Source organism: Microtus pennsylvanicus, chromosome X (genome assembly GCF_037038515.1).
Source record: "Microtus pennsylvanicus isolate mMicPen1 chromosome X, mMicPen1.hap1, whole genome shotgun sequence".
NCBI classification, from domain to species: Eukaryota; Metazoa; Chordata; class Mammalia; order Rodentia; family Cricetidae; genus Microtus; species Microtus pennsylvanicus.
The window spans coordinates 26748546-26767475 of record NC_134601.1 but is presented as its reverse complement, the minus strand read 5'-3'; the positions used below and the strand labels follow the sequence as shown (position 1 = coordinate 26767475).

The window sequence follows — 18930 nt, the reverse complement described above, 5'->3', positions numbered from 1 at the left end:
TAAGTCTGTATAGTTTAAAAAAAATAGAAAAAGAAAAATAATCTTTGGGTCGAGAGGGTTCAAGTGTAGCATCGCTGGGACGGGCAATACCATTAACAAGGCGATATGAATTTCTTCAGGATTCTTTTCCTTGGCTTATATTTCATGGGGGTGGGGGGGATGGGAGGGGGTGGGAGGGGGGTGGAAGGGTGGGCGGGGTCGCAGAGAGGAACTTGGAAAAAAAGTCCAGCAGTCCGCTGAGACAGGAGCACTTCCTACGAAGGGCTCTGGGGGAGTCAGCGGGATTGGGTGTGCTAGCTGGAGGAGGAGCCCCGCAACGCTGGGTGGAGCCGGGGGCGGGCCAGCCGGGACGTCGCGCTCCAGGAAGTGACTCGCCCCTGTGACCTCCCGCCCCCTGCGCCGTCCGTCTGAGGCTTTAGTGGCCCCGAAGGAAGGAGTGGTAGGTAAGTAGTCTGGAAAACCCAGTTTTAGGAGAACTCTTCTCTGTGCCCCAGTGTCGGGTTTGGGACAGGAAGGAGGCAGACAGGGCCGGGCATGCCACTCAGGGTGGCTGTGCAAGGTCGCGGCCAGCCTGCTGTCTACCATTGCAGATCCCTCCCCCACATCCCTATCTCAGCCTTGCCACCCACCTATGGTTTGTGGGTTTGTGGTGGCGTGTCCTAGCGTCTGTCTGCTAATCCACTTAGTTAAATATCCCATTGCCGTGGTAAAATACCCTGACAAAAGCAGTTTTAAGGGAGAGAGGGTTTGTTAGGCTCACAGTTGCAGTTTCCAGCAATTCGTTTTGAAAAAGTCAAGACAGGAACTTGAAGCAGCTAGTCACATCCCAGCCAATGGCACGGAGACAGCGAATGCAATATATGATTCCTACCCAGCTCGCTTTCTACAGCATTCTGCAGTCCAGAACTGAAACCCAGAGCTAGTGCCCACAGGAAGCTGGGTCTTTCCACAGTTAACATAATCAAGACAAGCTCCTCTCACGTTGTCCACGGGCCAACCTGATCTAACCTGTCCCTCCTTGGATATCTGTCCCTGCGTGATCTCCCCCGAGGTGCAGTCTTGACAGTTAAAATGAACCATCACACACACCTTTATAGACTCTTGGGGGACAGTCTTACTCAGAGAGGCCTGGTTTGGAAAGGTTGGACCAGGCTGCATGTGGTTTGCTGTGGAAAACATTAGTAAATTAATTTTTTCCTCTGCTTTAGTCAATAACCCTGGCTGGAGTCCAGCCAGTGGAAAGGCAGGCAATCAGAGTTCCTACCTGCAGGTGGGTGACTATTTTGCTCCAAGGGATCTTTGGTTCTATGAGGCTCAGACCTTTCAGATATCTCTGACTTGAACTTCTGAGCACTAGAGGTAGATTATCCACTGAAGCTCAGGAAAGTAAACATAACCCTAGTTGGTTGCTGTAAACTCTTGCATTTTCCAGTCAGTGCTTAATCCTGAGGCAAGAACCAAGACAGAAAATTTTTTTCTCACACATATCATCAGTATTTATATTTATAACAAAAAAAGATACAAGAGGGAAATATTTTTTCTGGGATCAGTTGCCTTCTGTGACATTAAAATACAAAGAAAATAGAGCTAACCTTGCTTGGTTTTGCTGACTTGCCCTGAAAAGTATATTTAGCTACAGAAATTATTAACAATAGTAAAACATTCATTACTACAAATGCTGAACAAGCTGGAACCTTCTATTTTTTTAATTTTTGTTATTTCTGAGATCATTTTTTTTTCGAGACAGGGTTTCTCTGTAGCTTCGGAGCCTGTACTGGAACTAGCTCTTGTAGACCAGGCTGGCCTCAAACTCACAGAGATCCACCTACCTCTGCCTCCTGCATTCGCCACCACCACTCGAGATCAAGTTTTAATAGCCCAGGCTTGCCTCAAACTCATGAGTATCATGGTTCAGTATCTCCAGTGCTTGGATTAGAAGCACAAGGCACCATGCCCAGCTTTTTTTCCTTTTCCTAAATAAGTCTAAAAATTTTTATTTATTGTTTTTGAGATTAGGGTCTCACTATATATCTGACTGACCTGGCTTTGCACTTTTGATGCAGAGGTTCTTTCGTTCCCAAGGGCAAAAGCTGGAATTATAGGTATGCACACCGTGTCTGGTGCTGAGGATGGAACCCAGGCTTCCTGCATGCTAGGCAGACACTACCAATTGAGCCATATCCCCAGCCTTCATTCCTTATTCTTTACCTTCTACTTCTTCCCTAATTTTTTTCTTCTCACTGGCCTTTGTCACTTCCGTATCAAATATCTACATTTCTCTCATCTTGATGATCATAGGTCACATAATTTTGATAGTACTAGGAAGGGGTTCTCATCAGATCCTACCCTCTCCACAGACCAGCAGGCACTCATTCAGAGGGTCAGGAAAGCTTGTTTCTTATTTTTTTTTAATTTCTCATTCAACTGTATTTAGCCTCACAATACCTACCTCCTCAGTTGGTAGGTTGTAGACATTGAGGTACAGAGAAGTCCAGTGACCCAAGTGACATGCTTTGAATCATCTACTATGCAATGCACAGTCCTGAGCACCTCATGTATAGAAACTCATTTAAGTTTTTTTTTTCCTTCGAGACAGGGCTTCTCTGTGTCCTGCCTGTCCTAGAACTGGCTCTTGTAGACCAGGTTGGTCTCGAACTCACTGAAATCTGCCTGCCTCTGCCTCTTGAGTGCTGGGATTAAAGGCGTGCCCTGCTACTGCCATGATCAATTAATTCTTACTTGTCAGAGCCTGCTCCAACAAAGTCAGCCAGAGTTCCTGGATTGGGGGGTCGTTAAGGCTAAGGAAATGTCAGATGAAAGAAAGACAGAGAACACAGGATTGAATCAGGAGGTCTGCTTGGTGATGTCAAAGCAGCCAGAGCCCAGAGTTTATTTCAGAATTTTTTTTTTTTACAGATTAAGGGCAGAAGGCAGAACAAAGAGCTGTACAGTCAGCTACCTCCCTGCACTGTCCTTGGGAGAAAGCGTAAGCAGGTTCATGTCGCTCAGGTGAATTCTGCTAGCAGCAAGCAGTTTCTTTTTTCTATTTCTTAATAGATAATGTGTTCTTTTCTCATGGGCAAAATGCTCTTTCCATGGGCTTAATCAGATCTTTCTCACATCCCTCAAGGATGCAGGCAGAGCAGGCAAGCTTGAACTCAAATGACTTTTAAGTCAGAATTGACTCCAAATGGAAACTGAGTCACACGTGGGCTCCCAAACTTACTACAGCCATGAAAGGAAGATATTCTTAGTCCCATTTTTCTAGGTGGTGATCTGACATTCATTATGTCCAGAACCACATAACTAGTGAGAAGTAGATCCTGGATTAGGATGTGAGTTCAGAGCCTGGTAACGTTTAGACACTTTAATTTTGTTTTTGTTTTGTGTGTTGGAGTGTTTCCCTGCATGTATGTCTATGCATCACATGTTTGTGGTGCCTGTGGAGGCTAGAATGAGGTGTTGGATCCTCTGGCTGTAAGCCAGCATGTGGCTATTGGGAACCAAACTCAAGTTCTCTGCTAGAGCAAGCGCTCTTAACCACTGGGCCACCTCTCCCATCCCTATTTATTTATTTATTTATTTATTTATTTATTTATTTATTCTTTTAAACACTGCTTGGCCCATTAGCTCTAGCCTCTTATTGGCTAGTTCTTACATATTGATCTAACCCATTTCTAATAATCTGTGTAGCCCACGAGCTGGCTTACCAGGAAAGATCTTAACCTGCATCTGTCTGGAGTGGGAGAATCATGGCGACTGCCTGACTCAGCTTCTTTCTCCTAGCATTCTGTTCTGTTTACTCTGCCTACCTAATTTTATGTCCTATTAAAGGGCCAAGGCAGTCTCTTTATTTAATCAATGAAATTAACACAAAACAGAAGACTCTCCCCCATCATTTTTCCTTTTTTTGTTTAAATAAAAAAGAAAGGCTTTCATTTTAACATAGTAAGATTACATATAACAAAACAGTTATCAAGCAAGAATTACAGTTACAATATTTATATCTTTTTTCATAACAATGGAAAACTATAATTATCTATTCATTCTTCAACTCCATCAAAGACTCCAGAAGGATATAATATTACCTAAGTAAACAAGAAATAAGAAACTTCAAACTCTAGAAATGACAGAGACATCTTGCTGCCTGGACAGTCACCCAAAGTTCCTCTGTACCGTTGGGGCATCCATCCCATCCCTATTTAAAACTTTAAAAATAAAATTAGCTTACAGACTAGCAGGTTCCTGTTTTCATATCATGTGGGTTTTATCCCTGCCCCCTACTTCTCTCCTGTAAAGCCTCTTGTCCTTCTTTTACAGGCTCTCCTTTCTGGCTTCTTGACCTCTGTATTCCCACATAAACACACATATATTAAATATTAGAAGCTGGAGTCTACATATGAGAGAGCATGGGATGCTTGCTGGTCTTTCTGAGTCAGGGTTATCTTCCTTCTTTCCTTCCTTCCTTCGTTCCTTCCTTCCTTCGTTCCTTCCTTCCTTCCTTCCTTTTTTCCTTTTTTTCTCTTTTTCTTAGACAAGGTCTCTCTACATACATAGCCCTGGCTGCCCTGGACTCACTATGTCGACCAAGCTGGTCTTGAATTTACAGAAGTCCATCCACTTGCCTCTGCCTCCTGAGTGCGCCACCACTCTTGGCTCTCGAACTTCTTAATATATTCAAATGCCACCCGTTTTCTTGCGAATTTCATTGTTTATGGCTAATAAAATTCCATTGTGTATATGTAATACATTTTCATCATCCATCAGTTGATAGGTGTGTAGGTTGACTCTGTTTCCTAGCTGTGTTGACTAGAGCAGAAATCATCCTGGATGTGCAGGTGTCTTTATGGTAGGTTGCAGAGTCAATTGGGTATGGGCCCAGGAAGTGAAATAGCTGAGTCTTATGGTAGTTGTATGTTTAATGTTTTGATAAGCCTGCCCACTAACTTCCATAGTAACTTCTTCAGTTTACACGCCCATCAACTGTGAATAGAGGTTCTCAGTTCCCGATATCCTTGTCAACATTTGTCGTTATTTGTTTTCTTGATGATAGCCATTCTGACTAGGGTGAAATGGAATCACGAACTAGTTTTAATCTACATTTGTTTTCTTGTTTATTTTTGCTTTTACTTTTTTGAAGAAAGTTTTTGTGTGTTGTAGGTATTACTCCTCTGGCAAAGATTTTCTCATGGTGTTCTGTAGGTTGCCTCTCCATTTTGCTTTTGCAGTACAGAAACTTTTTAATTTCATGAGCCTCCGCTACTCAATCATTGACTGTATTTTCTGAGCAATTAGTGTCCTGTTCCAAAAGTTTTGAATTCTGGTGAGGTTTTGAAGGTTTTTTTTTTCTGTAGTTGGTTTTGTTTTTTTTTTTTTTTTCCTTTTTTTGTCTTGAAGTTTTTTCTTTTAGTTGTTTTAGGTTTTTTTGTTTGTTGTTTGTTTTGAGACAGGGTTTCTCTGTGTAACAGCCCTGGCTGTCCTGGAACTCACTCTGTAGACCAGGCTGGCCTTTGAACTCAGAGATTCAGCCATCTCTGCCTCCCAAGTGCTGGGATTAAAGGTGTGCACCACCACCATCCAGCTTGTTTTAGGTTTCACGAATGAGATTCTTGATTCATTTGGAGTTTTCTGCAGGGTGAGAGGTAAGGATCTAGTTTCATTTTTCTGTACATAGCTACCCAGTTTTTCCAGTGCTGTTTGTTGAAGACTTTCTTTTTGCAGTGGTAAGAACTGAACTAATGACTTCCCTGTCACTGCCCCTTTTTTATTTCCTTTTTCTCCCTGATGATAGGAATTGAATCCAAGGCCTTGTACATACTAGTCAAGCATGCTACCATTAAGCTAGGTCATCCCACCTTTTAAAGCCTCTATTCTTTTTTTCAATTTTAGATTTATTTATTTTATGTATATGAGCATTTTGTCTGCATGCATGTATATGTGTCCCAAGCATGCCTGATGATCAGGGTGGTCAGAAGAAGGCACTAGATCCCCTGAAACTGAAGTTTAGATGGATTTGAGCCACCATGTGGGTGCTCAGAATGAAACCTAGGTACTCTAGAAGAGCAACAGGTGCTTTTAACTACAGATATCTCTCCAGCCCCCAAACCTATGTTCTTAAATATGACAACTCATTGCCTCTTATGGGTGTCTATTATTTACATCTGAACTGTGGATCAGCTTAAATATATCCTGTCAGACATTTGAAATTTTCCTCCCAAACTCAAATAAGGCCATCCTGACAAAGTCTATGGCAGAGGTTGATGCTGAAGGTGTAGTGGGAGGCTGCTTGTTGGTTCCCAGCCACCCGGCTAGCTTAGACCCAAAATAATCACACAGAAACTGGATTATTTAAATCACTGCTTGGCCCATTAGCTTCGTATTGGACAACTCTTACATATTAATTTAACCCATTTCTCTTAATCTGTGTATCGCCATAGGACAGTGGCTTACTGGCTAACGTTCCCAGCATCTGTCTCCGGCTCCACTGCTGCTTCTCTCTGACTCTGCCCTTCTTTCTCCCAGCACACAGCCTAGCTTTTCCCGCCTAGTTCTGTTCTTCCCTGCCATAGGCTCAAAGCAGTTCTTTATTCATTAACCAAAAAAAGCAACACACAGACAAAAGGACCTCCCACACCTTGAAGGTAACTTCATAGCAGTCCATAGATTATGTCAAGTTTGTTTACATGTTATGTGACATTTCAGAACAGCGATCAGCTAGGCATGGTGACACAGGCCTCTAGTCCCAGCTACTCAAGAGGTTAAGGCAGGAGAATGAAAAGTTCAAGGCCTACCTGAGCTACACAGTGAGTTCAAGGCAAGCCTGGGAAACTTAGTAAAAAGAAAGCTGGTGATACAGCATTGTGGCAGGGTGCTTGCCTAGCATAGATAGTAGGATCAGTCTCCAGTCCTGTGAGAAAAGACAGAAAAAGGAAAGATGTTTATGGAGCAACGGCTAGGTAACTTGTCGTGTTTGCTTTCTGTTGCCATGGGAAATGCCAAGACCAAGAACAGCTTGGGGAGGAAAAGGTTTGTTTTAGCTTGTAGCTTATTGTCCATCACTGAGGGAAGTCAGGGCAGAACCTCAAGGCAGGAACTGAAACAGAGGCCTTCCGATGGCTTGTCAGCTTGCTTTCTTTTTCTTGTTTTTCTTCTTTTTTTTTTGTTGTTTGTTTTTTGAGACAGGGTTTCTCTGTGTAGCTTTGGAGCCTGTCCTGGAACTCACTCTGTAGACCAGGCTGGCCTCGAACTCACAGAGATCTGCCTCCCTCCCGAGTGCTAGTATTAAAGGTGTGTACCCTCATCATTTGCCTGGCTAGCTTGCTTTCTTTTACAACCCAATACCACCTACCCAGCAGTGGCACCACCCCCACTCCCACATCAATCAGCAATGAAGAAAATGCTCCACAGCTTTGCCAGTCCGATGGAGGCATTTTCTTAATTGAGATTCCACTTCCCAGATGACCCTAGCTGTGTCACGTTGTCACAAAAACTAATGAGCGCACAACCTTAAGGTAGCCAGACCGAAGGAAAGTCCTGTAATGGAGGAAGAGGGGTTCCCTCTCAGAATACTCTCATCCAGGCACTGACAGGTACAGGGCCTAACATTGTGCTCTGAGAATCACATTGCTTAACCCTTCTAGAAAGTGTTTCAGAGTTGTCCTCAGAGTTATTGGTATGATTCCTTTCTGGTGCCTTCTATCCGCATTGCCTCCCCCATTCCATTCCATGATATCCTCAAATGCATTTTGACAGTAATAACACCGAAGAGCTTTTGCAGCTACTGGGCACTGTGCTTAGAGCTTTCCAGACGTCATGTCTCTTTAATCTTCAGTCGAGTACTTTTTATGTAGTGTGTGGCATTGGATTTAGGGCCCTGTACCGGCTGGGCAAGTGTTCTATCATTGATCTACTCTCCAGCGGTACATTTTATTTTTATTAATTCTCTTTACTTAGCTCTTATAGCTACTATATGAAGTAGGTACCATTATCATTTTCTCTGTTTTACAGATGAAAGAAGAGGAATGTCAGAGGAATGACTGACCTGCTAGAAGCCATCTAGCTAGTAAGTGTTAGAGCCAGCAGCCAGCCCAAGCCCATTCTAGCATCCTGCACTCCGTCCTGAAAGCCCAAAGCTTTCATTTGTCCCTGTTGTCTGGTTCTACCCATTGCCTTCTTTCCCTTTGGTGCCTCAGACTTCCTGGCTGTGTCAGTCCCTGCATCACAGACCTTTCCCTTGGCTTCTATAGCTCCCTAGGTGCTGCATCTCCTTCCTTTTTATTCTTTGCCTATTTTATCTTCCTATCTCCCTTTCTTTCCCCCTTCTCCCCATCCTCCTTTCTTTTATTCTTTCCTTCTTTGTCAGGATCTGATTGTGCATCTCTGGCTATCTAGAACTCACCTACTATCTAGCCCAAGCTGGCTTGCCCCTGCCTCCTGAGCAGAGGCTCTGGTTACAGATGTGCCACCACCTGCCTTTCCTGGTCCCTCTTCTAAGTCAACAGCTAAGCCTTAGCCAAAGTTGGTTGTTTCAACATTGCACATGAGACTTTGGGTGATTGCTCAGGTAGCTAATGGTCTCCCTCACTCATATACTGGTTGCTTTGGAAGCTGCTCGATTGTACTTCCTGCCTGCTCAAGTAATATTATCTCCCTTCTCAGGCCTTCGATGGGATTGAAGATTAGATAGTTGTAGTTACTGTTCTCTTATGATCTAGTTAAGCCATTTCCTAAACAAGACTTAGACTCCATAGGATAGATTGTTTATTAAAACATTTAGCATACATCCCTTGCTTAATATTGTTTATGCTGGTTGTAATTCTAATTATACTTGATATCTGTTCCTAATGTATATAGTTTTGTATTGGGTTTGAAACTCTCTTATATAAACAAAAGGGGAGGTGCTGTGGGAGCACATTCTGCTCCTTCAGCCAATAGTCTTTAAGACCACTTGGGCATGGTCTCTGATACTGTAAAAGCAGCTTAAAGTGTATGCTCACTGCTCACTCTCTTGCTTCCGGCTCCCGCTTCAGGCTGCTAGACTCTGTTCCTGTTCATGCAGAGGACTGTTATTTAGTACAGTGATCTGTAAGTTTTCCCTTAAATAAATAACCCTTTTATTATTCATAATTTTGAACTGGCGTGGGATTATATTGTGATTTCAGTCATCAGGGCTTGATGAATTGTGCCTCTATATCCACCTTTCAGTGGGTGAATTTCATTTGATTGGCAGGCGTCAAGAGAGAAGTCAGAATGCACAACCCAAGATTACTCCTTTCCAGAGTGGGTTTCTTCTCCAAACCAGGACCGCTTCCTTGGTATGCTGCAAATGCACCAGGTTTGTCACAGTCCTTTTTGGGCAGAGCACATAAGGGATATTTCATCAATGGGATAATTAAGAAGCATCCAAGCCGACAAAACCATCAGAAGAAACAAAGGCATTTCAGATTACTAGATGACTCCTGGCAGGAGAGGTAAGACTCAAGCTGATGGCATTTGTTTTCAGCAAGTCAGAATCCCTGGGTCCACTGGAATTCTGTATTGCTAATCTGACTAATATAGCACTATGACAATTCATGAGGGTACTTGAAGTAGTGTGATCAGGGCAATCTTAAGGACTTGTGAAGGATAGTAATGAAACTACTTTGGGAACTAGTAGGGAATATTTTTGTCTTAGAGTACATCTTTGTCAAAAAGGAGGTCTTAAATTAAGAACTGGCCCGGGTCTGAAAAAGCCTGGGATAAAACCGGACTCGCTGAACATATCGGACAATGAGGACTACTGAGAACTCAAGAACAATGGCAATGGGTTTTTGATCCTACTGCACGTACTGGCTTTGTAGGAGCCTAGGCAGTTTGGATGCTCACCTTACTAGACCTGGATGGAGGTGGGTGGTCCTTGGACTTCCCACAGGGCAGAGAACCCTGATTGCTCTTTGGGCTGACGAGGGAGGGGGACTTGATTGGAGGAGGGGGAGGGAAATGGGAGGCGGTGGCGGGGAGGAGGCAGAAATCTTTAATAAATAAAAAAAAGAATAAAAAAAAAGAACTTGCTTTAAAGAAGGTCTATGGAAGCAAGCATGGTGGTACACACTTGAAATTGCAACAATCAGGAGGTGGAGGCAGGAAGATTCAGAGTTATCCTGAAGTTTGAGGCAAGCCTGGGATACATGAAGTCCTGTCTTCAAAACCAAAGTAAAATGAAAATAAAATAAAACAATTTAAAAACTAAGAAAATAAAAATCAAAATACTATTCAGGGCATTCTCGTTCATGCCTTTTATCTCAGTGCTTGGGCCGCAGAAGCAGTGGGTGAGTTCGAGGCTAGCCTGGTATACATGTATTGATAGACCAACCAGAGCTACATAGTGAGACTTTGTCTCAGAGATGGGGGGAGTTGGGTAGGGAGAGAGAAGAAAAATTACTACATCGATTGGGCATGAATAGTCCTGTTAGAGCTAAACAAGCACTAATATACATCATTTTATGCAACAAATGTATTTTTGGAGTCAAATTATATTTTTAAATTATTAAGGAGGTAAGCTTTTTAGAGACTCCTAGAAGTAAAAGCTTTTGGTAATATGACTAATTACCACTTGATAAATCTGGATTTTTCTTATATTGAATTTGCCCATCTGTTCTGCTTTGGTAAGTAGTAGCATCACCCAAATGGGCTCTTCTCCCAGACTCCCATCTCCTTAGGAGAATGAGAGTCAGTTGTAGCTTCTGAATTGATAAGTTAACCATCAGAGACTGGTGGCAGGAAGTACTTATGCATAGTAGGTGCTCAGCACATATTTAGATCATGAACGGCATGTCTGAATTATTTTATTCAAGGCTGGCTGACGTTGTGACTCCGCTCTGGAGGCTGAGCTATGAAGAACAGCTCAAGGTAGGTGTCAGGCTTGAGCCTTCTCCCCCTATTCCTGCTGCAAAATGGCAGTAGACTTACCCAAAACCTGATTGGAGAGTTCAGTCCAGTTGCCCTACGTGCCTTTTTGTGGTTTGTTTGTTTGTTTGTTTGTTTTGAAACAAAGTGTCATGTAGCCCAGGCTGGTCTCCATCTCATTCTGTAACTAAGGATGACCTCAAACCTTTTACTTCTCCTGCCTCCTGGATTTCAGGAGTGCACCATCCCACTTACTTTATACCAATCACGGGCTTAAACCCAGGCTTTTACAAATGCTAGACAAGCCCTGTGTCAAGGAAACCATGTTCCCAGCCTACCCTGAAGGTCTTTAAAACTGGTGTGCTAATGACTCTGACCGTTGAACTTTAGGCTAGTTATTGCTTCTAAACTCTAGAGCCATATTTCCAATTGCTGATGCTCTTCTTTGCTTTTCTTGTCATTCTTGTGTGTAAGAGTAATAATATGGTCAAATTTCCCAACATGGGAGCCGCCAGTCACATATGTTTGTTTAAATTTAAGTATAGTCAATTTTTCATAATGCTTCCTTTGAAAACAAATTTGTTCCAGTGGATTGATGTATTAGAGAACAATTTGAGCATAATGCAGATGTCTTGTTCGCCAGGAGCAAGTTTGTTCATGAGAAGTGCTAGGTGAGAGAAGGAACTTGCACCTGGTTGAACTGGGTGGTATACTAATACATAAAATATATATGCATATAGCTCAGCTATCTCCGGTTCTCTCAGTTCTCTGAAGGTGGTGAGGACCATACCTAGTCAATGCTGATGACCAAATACTCCACCCAGTGTACTTTTGTTCCTCATACTATTCCCTAAGTAGTGATTCTTTTGGCACTGGCTTCCATAAATAAATCTTAGGTCTTTAGGGGAAAATTCTAGACTTGTTGTCATGTTCTTTCTTTTCACAAATTTTGAAGGTTTACTTGTTATTTTATATGTATGAGTATTTTGCCTACTTGTGTATGTGTGTACTATGTTCTATGCTTGGTGCCTCAGAGGTCAGAGGGCATCAGATCTCCTTGGGCTAGAGTTACAGACAGTTGTTAGTTACCATGTAGGTTCTGGGAATTGAACCAGGGTCCTCTGCAGGACAAACAGGTGCTCTTAACTGTTAGCCAACTCACCAGCCCCATATTCTTATGTTGTTTTAGTCATTTGACATGCCTAAAATGGTGCTGCTCTTGTCACATCCCATGTTGCAAAGTACAAGAGTGTTTGTATGTGTACACACACACACCACTCTTACATACACTCAGCTATAAGGATGACAATATAAAGCTTGGCATGGTGGCACACACCTTTAATCCCAATACTTGGCAGGCAGAGATAGGTGGCTCTTGAGCTGGAGGTAAGCCCAGTTCCATAATGAGTTCCACGCCAGCCAGGACTACGTGGTGAGAAAGAAAGAAAGACCAGGGCAACTGGAGAGATGGCTCAGTACTTAAGAGCACTTGTTGCTCTTCCAGAGGCCCCAGGCTTAATCCCTAGCCCCCACATGGCAGCTCACAACCCTCTGTAACTTGCTTCCAGGGAATCTGGCACCTTCTGGCCTCCATGAGCACCATACACACACATAGTGCATAGAAGTACATGCAGGCAAAACACCCAGACACAAGAAAATAAAAAGTAAACTTGAAAAATCTGAAAGAACTAAAAGCAGAGAATGACAGAAAGAAAGCAGAACCATCAACCAAGAATCAGAGAGCAAGGCATCCTAACAGCATCCCTGGGAACCTGGAGAAGTCAGGTGATGGCTGTGACTAGTAGAACTGAGAACACAAGGGCAGAGAGGTCAGGTACGGAGAACAGGACCAGTAGGAATAGAACATGCAGTGACATTAAAGAAAATTGAATTCAAGGCGGTTGGTGCAGAGCTTGAGGACAAGGTTGAGCAGGGCTGCTCTGAAGTGCTGTCATTAAGCTCGCATCCCTCCCTCTGCTTTTGTCTCTGAAGGCTGCTTACCCGTGTGAACTACCTGAGGCAGTTTAGAACATTGCGTGCCCAACCTTATCTCTCCTGTGAGCCCTTCCTTAGTCTCACCAGGCACTGCACATTTCAAGTGCTCTAGCCACACGTGACTAATGGCTACTGTGTGTGGAGAACACAGCAGAGACAGAACATTTCCATTATAGGACGTTCTACTGGGCAGCACTGACATATACTTTAAGTGTTTAATCTTAAAGGTCAGATGAAAAGATGAGCTCACACAGAACTCCCTCTTGACCTTTCCTTGGCATCTTATTAAGTCTTTGCCTGTGCTAGATTTCCTGTTTCTCTTATCTGCTAAGCGCATAACCCAAGCATCTTGGAGAGATCCTCTTTTGTCTCTTCTTTGCAGTGAAAATACAAAATGCTTCGCTGTATTGCTTATATTCTTTCTGTTGCAGGTGAAATTTGAAGCTCAGAAGACAATTTTACAAAGACTAGAGTCTTACCTGCAGTTCCTCCATAGAGTCCATGGAACAGTGGCCTCCCCTCATTCAGAGGGGCTGCATTGTCAGCTCCATCCTATTATACCTTCCGTAAGTCCCCACCTCCCTAATTATTACCTGCTGTGGCCTTGGAATGGCTAATGGTATCAGTAATAGTCACAGGGCACTTGCTGGGGCGGGTGATTACCCTGCATCATTTTCTCATTCTTCTGTTTACAATGGCCCAGAGGGATAGATAGGTCCTGTCATTTTGTAAATGAAGCTATCAGAGAACACAGAGACTGGGCAGTTTACCTAGGGCACACATCTTCAAAGTGTCAGAGCTAATGTTTACATATTCTGGACTGTCTGATACAGAGCCCACTTTATCAGCCACTAGCCTGCTAGCTCCTTAGGCAGATTCCAGGCTTCAAAAACCTTCCTAACAGTGCTTCCAAATAGCAGAATTTCATTTATGGCAGAAGTTGGCATGCCATGTCCCTTAGACCAAATCTGTCATTCTGTATTACAGCCTAACCCACCTGTTTGTGTCTGTGGCTGCTTTCGAGGTTACAGTGTCACCATGGAGTAGTTATGACAGATGTCATATGTCCTGCAAAGCTTAAACTATTCCAGCTCTTGACAGGTCACTTTTGCTAGCTCCTGCTTTATGGCAAGATTGAAATTTCTTTTTCTTTCTCAGAGTAGCAAGGAAACGTTATTGAAAAGCAAATCGACAGCACAGATGAGAAATATGCTGTCAAGAGTGTTTGGATCATTTCAGCCACAGGCTTTCCCATGTACCACACCTTCCAAGTCAGCAACATTGGTCCCCATTCAGTGGACATGGCTGTGTTCTCTTTCTTGTTGTCCTCTTTGATTTTGTCTGATCTCCTGTTCTCCTTTCTTCCCTTCTGTTCTTGGCAGCCCATCATCAATGGCTACCGAAATAAGTCCACTTTCTCTGTGAACCAGGGCCCCGATGGCAATCCAAAGACTGTGGGGTACTACCTAGGAACTTGGAGAGGTCAGTTGAAAAGAAAGCAAATCAAATCAAAACAAAACAAAACAGACAAAAAATACAGAACAATCATGGAAAGGGATGAGGAGGGCACAGATAACAGTGTCAATAGGAGTGGAACACACAAAGACCCTAAAGCCAGCTGACTTGGATGCAGCTCATGGCCGCAAGGTTGGTCTGGGCTAATTTCTGATCATTACAACAGTGATAGATATCACTGCCCTTGCCTATACTGCCTCTAAATGCAATTTCTCAGATATCCCAGTGAGGGCTTAGAGTAAATGTTTTTGTTAGCACTGCTGCCACCTCATCATTGTCATTGCAATGCTTATTTTTGCTCCTGTCCATATTGGGAGCAGTGCCCTCACTGTTTGTGAGTCGCTCTCAATCCCCATCCTCATAGACCTAAAAAACTAGCGCTTTCTGTGCTGAATCCGTTGTAAAGAATTGGAAGGGAAAGGGGAATCACAGTGGCATTTTCTGAGACTCAGTTCCTGCATCCATTCCCAGCTTCTACCCCTGAGCTTTTTATTTGCCCATTTTCAATAAACCAAGTCAAAGCCCTATCATTTGATATTAGTCACACTGCTTAATATCCATATGCCTTGAACTACAGTTCATTAGGACAAGCAACGCATTTGGCTTTTCCCTTCATGTGCTGAATTAAATGACTTTTTGACGTCAGTGTTCTATTATTCAGTAATAGATAAACAAAACCCGTTACATTTTGTTTCCCTCTTAGAAACTGAACAGAAAGCAAATATCGTCACAAGGTACACTCATGGTATGAGAGGGAGCATTCCGGACAAGCTCCTTTAAAAACTAGCTGATGAATAGCTAAACCAGGGAACAATTATGTTTTCTCTGAAAAAATAGCTGTCTACTTGAATTAGGCCTTTTGCTTCTTTGTATCAACATATGCCTCCCAAAGGAGGGACGCTGCTGGGTTAGGATGAAAACCATATAAATAAATCATCTTTTCTTCACGTAGATGGGAATGTTGTCTGCGTACCTTGTAGCCATCTGAAAAACATCCCAGAGAAACACAATCAAGTGGCTCAGGTAAAAATGAACAAGGGCTAGTGGAAGATGACCTGGGGAAGGTAATTGTAGTCTCAAACTGCACGTCAGTGACATTTTAATATGGGTGCCTGCCGTGTGACTGCTGGAGGAAAGGAGGGGCCCTGTGCTGAAAGCCTACCTCTTAATGTGGGCAGAACATTGTTCCGGGGACGGTAGAGAGTGGGAGGCGGAACTGAACTGTTGTTGTTACTGGAAATGTCAAGGGGTCCAGGGACGCTGGGAGCTGGGAATTTACAGGAAAGCAGTACTGCTGAGACCACTGTGTTGAGTCAGGTGTTCAAAATATTTGAAAGGTTAATGCTTTTAGCAGAACAAAGAAATACCATGGGAGCGGGAGGCTTGGCAGTGAGGCATTCATCATGAGGCTGAGCTGAGGACTGCCTGTTTAGCATTGATGAGGACCTGCCTTTGATTCCTGGCACCACAAAAACCCAAATTTCTCATGGGATTGACCCCTGAGACATTTCTGAGTCTGTCCGTTTTGCGGGCCCACTTCTGGTGCCTACTGTGTCTGAGGCAGTCTACCTGGAGAGGGTGACAGTGGCGACTCCATTTAAATGATGCCTGTGCTCGTGGATCTGAACAGCAAAAGGCCGAAGCCTCAATCTAGGCTCCCAGATGGCTCTCTTCCCCCCTTCATTCTTACCAGCGCCTACCATTTTAATGCTTCTTGCCTCTGACATAGGGGTGCCACTTTTTCATGGGACACATGATAGCTTTCAGAACGCCCCATCTAGGACACAGCTGTTTTTGTAGAGTCATTTTCCACAATCCCCATGCCGTTCAGAATCACCTTCTTGTCCTATTTTTGTGGGGGATTTTTCTATTTCATTACATTTATTTATGTGCTTGGTGTGTGTGTGTGTGTGTGTGTGTGTGTGTGTGTGTGTGTGTGTGTATGTGTGTGCCATATGCGCTGTACGTGTGTGCTGTGGTATAGTTGGGGAGGTCAGAGGACAAGAATCTCAGGCATCAACCTCAAGTTGTCAATGTTGGTGGCAAGCACTGTTCCAGTGAGCCGCATCACTGGCCTCTTGTTGTCACTGGCTTCTTGTTAGTGATTATTCCAAACGCTTACCTTTCTTTGCATTTTTTAAAAAGAAAAACTATCTTTTCTCATTTTGCATACCAATCCCAGTTCCCACTCTCTCTCCTCCTCCCATTCCCTTTACCTTCTCCCCCACCCCACCCACATCCACTCCTTAGAGAGGGTAAAGCACATTGCTTTGAGAAAGGTCCAAGCCCTCTCTACTATATCCAGGCTGAACAAGGTATCCTTCCAAAGAGAATGGGTTCCAAAAAAAATCAGTAGAAGCAGCAGGGGCAAATCCTGGTGCCACAGCCAGTGGCCCCTCAGTCGGCCCCAGCCATACAACTGTCACCCACATTTAGAGGGACTAGTTTGGTCCTATGCTGGTTCCTTCCCTGTCCAGCTAGAGTTGGTGAGCTCCCATTAGCTCAGGTAGACTGTTTCAGTGGGTGTCCCCAGCATGGTCTTGACCTCTTTGCTCATATTCCCATTCCTCCCACTCTTCAGCTGGACTTTAGGATCTCAGGCCAGTGCTCCAATGCAGGTCTCTGCCTCTGTTTCTATCAGTTGCTGGATGAAGGTTCTATGGTGACATTTAAGATATCCAGCAGTCTGACTACAGGGCAAGGCCAACTCTGGCACCCTCAGCTTTATGGCTTAGCATCTTATCTGGGGTCATCCTTGTGGATTCCTGGGAATTTCTCTAGTGTCAGGTTTCTTGCTAGCTCCATAATGGCTCCCTCACAATCAAAATATCCCTTTCCTTGCTCTCCATCTCTGTCCTTCCCCCATCTCAACTATTCTGTTCCCTTACCCATCCTCTTTTCCGCTCCTCTTCCCCTTCCACCCTCCCTTCTCCCATTACCCCAAGGCTCCCAATTTTCTCAAGAGATCTTGTCTATTTCCCCTTCCAGGGGGATCTATATTTGTTTCTCTTAGGGGTCACCTTATTACTTAGCTTCTCTAGGGTCGTGGACTGCAGGCGCATTATTCTTTACTTTACAACTAGTATCCACTTATTTAGTACCTTTACCTTTGGCACTGGAAGATTAACATAAAGAGCTCTCAGAAGCAAATTTCTTTGCCTGTTTTCCATCTACAAACGTCACTGAAGTCCAACCACTCTTTACTTCTGTCTAAGTGAAAGAGACAGTTCTTTCCCCTTGTCCCATAAAGGCTCATGCTTTTCTTTGTTTGGACTCATTCCTGCTTCTTAGGTCCCCTGTCCTTCATTGCACACCCCTCCTCCTGTTTCTTTGGCCATCCCCACTTTATAGCTCTTTTTGCTTCATGGTATGATTAATATTTCCCACCTTTAAGACATTCTAATGGTTCTTACTTATGTCTTGAACACTCTACTGAAACTGATCTTGCCCAAGCCATCAGTGAACTCAGTTTTGTCAAAGACCATATAAGCTTTCTGCCCTTAGCTTATTACTCTTGTTGTCTCTTCCTCTAGCACTGTATCTGTCTTATTCTATTTTCTCTCCGGAAACACTGCTTTCATTTGGTTTTTGATACCTATTCTCTGATGGCTTTCCTCCTAACTTTTTCTAAATACTTATTTTATGTGTGTGTGTGTGTGTGTGTGTGCGTGCGCGCGCGCACGCACGCACATGCCATTTGTGTGCAGGTGCTTGCAAACGCTCCCCTGGAGCTACCTGATGTGGGTGTTGGGAACTGAACTTGGGTCCTCTGGAAGGACAACAAGCTCTTTTAACCCGTGAGCCATCTCTCCAGCCCGAACTTTCCTCCTGCCTTGTTGACTACTTCTTAGTCATTCTCATGGGATTTGTTTTTTTTTTTTTTTTTTTTTTTAGAGGAGGGTACACCTCATGTCCTTGACTCGGACTGTGCATTCTCTCTCTCTCTCTCTCTCTCTCTCTCTCTCTCTCTCTCTCTCTCTCTCTCTCTCTCTCATAATTCTTCTTTTTAATGATTTTATTCATTTCATGTGCATTCCCTGCATGTGTGTCTGTGTGAGGGTGTCAGATCCCCTGGAACTGGAGTTACAGACAGTTGTGAGCCGTTATATGGGTGCTGGGAATTGAGTCCAGGTCCTCTGGAAGAGAAGCCAGTATTCTTAACCTCTGAGCCATCTCTCCAACCCTCTCATGGGATTTTTTTTTTAAAAAAATCAATTCTTTCCTATTATCATTGTTGGTGTCCCAGAGGACTCTATACTAGGCCTTCTTCTTTCTGAATATATTCTTGGGAGTTAGCATCCAATCTTAACTGGTGCCTTAAATAGATGCTTAATAAATGGATAGCTGTTACCTTGTATTTACATTATATAGCTGTTTTAAGCTTGAGGAACTTCCCAGAGACTGCTGAACATCCTTAAAAAGCCATTAATTGGAGATTTTGGAATCAGGGTTGTCCTAATCTGGTCTTCTCAACGTCTGTGCTGTTGCTGTTTTGTGTTGTGTTTATTTTCTCTTGTGAGGGGCCGTTAGGTCCAT

General features: G+C 43.5%; 1 protein-coding gene across 4 annotated transcripts in view; it reads left to right on the top strand.

Annotated features, from left to right (window-relative positions):
* Positions 1-307: 307 nt before the first annotated feature.
* Trmt2b (tRNA methyltransferase 2B) overlaps positions 308-18930 on the top strand; it is a 52448-nt gene continuing 33825 nt past the window's right edge. For all 4 annotated transcript variants that reach the window (XR_012909027.1, XM_075957968.1, XM_075957967.1 and 1 more), the window contains exons 1-7: positions 308-443; positions 8008-8062; positions 9230-9470; positions 10833-10887; positions 13311-13445; positions 14262-14361; positions 15347-15417. Coding sequence is in view for 3 of the 4 variants with exons in the window: in XM_075957968.1 (XP_075814083.1) it covers positions 9250-9470; positions 10833-10887; positions 13311-13445; positions 14262-14361; positions 15347-15417 (582 nt within the window). In the remaining variant the exon portion in view is untranslated. The remainder of the gene's footprint in view (positions 444-8007; positions 8063-9229; positions 9471-10832; positions 10888-13310; positions 13446-14261; positions 14362-15346; positions 15418-18930) is intronic.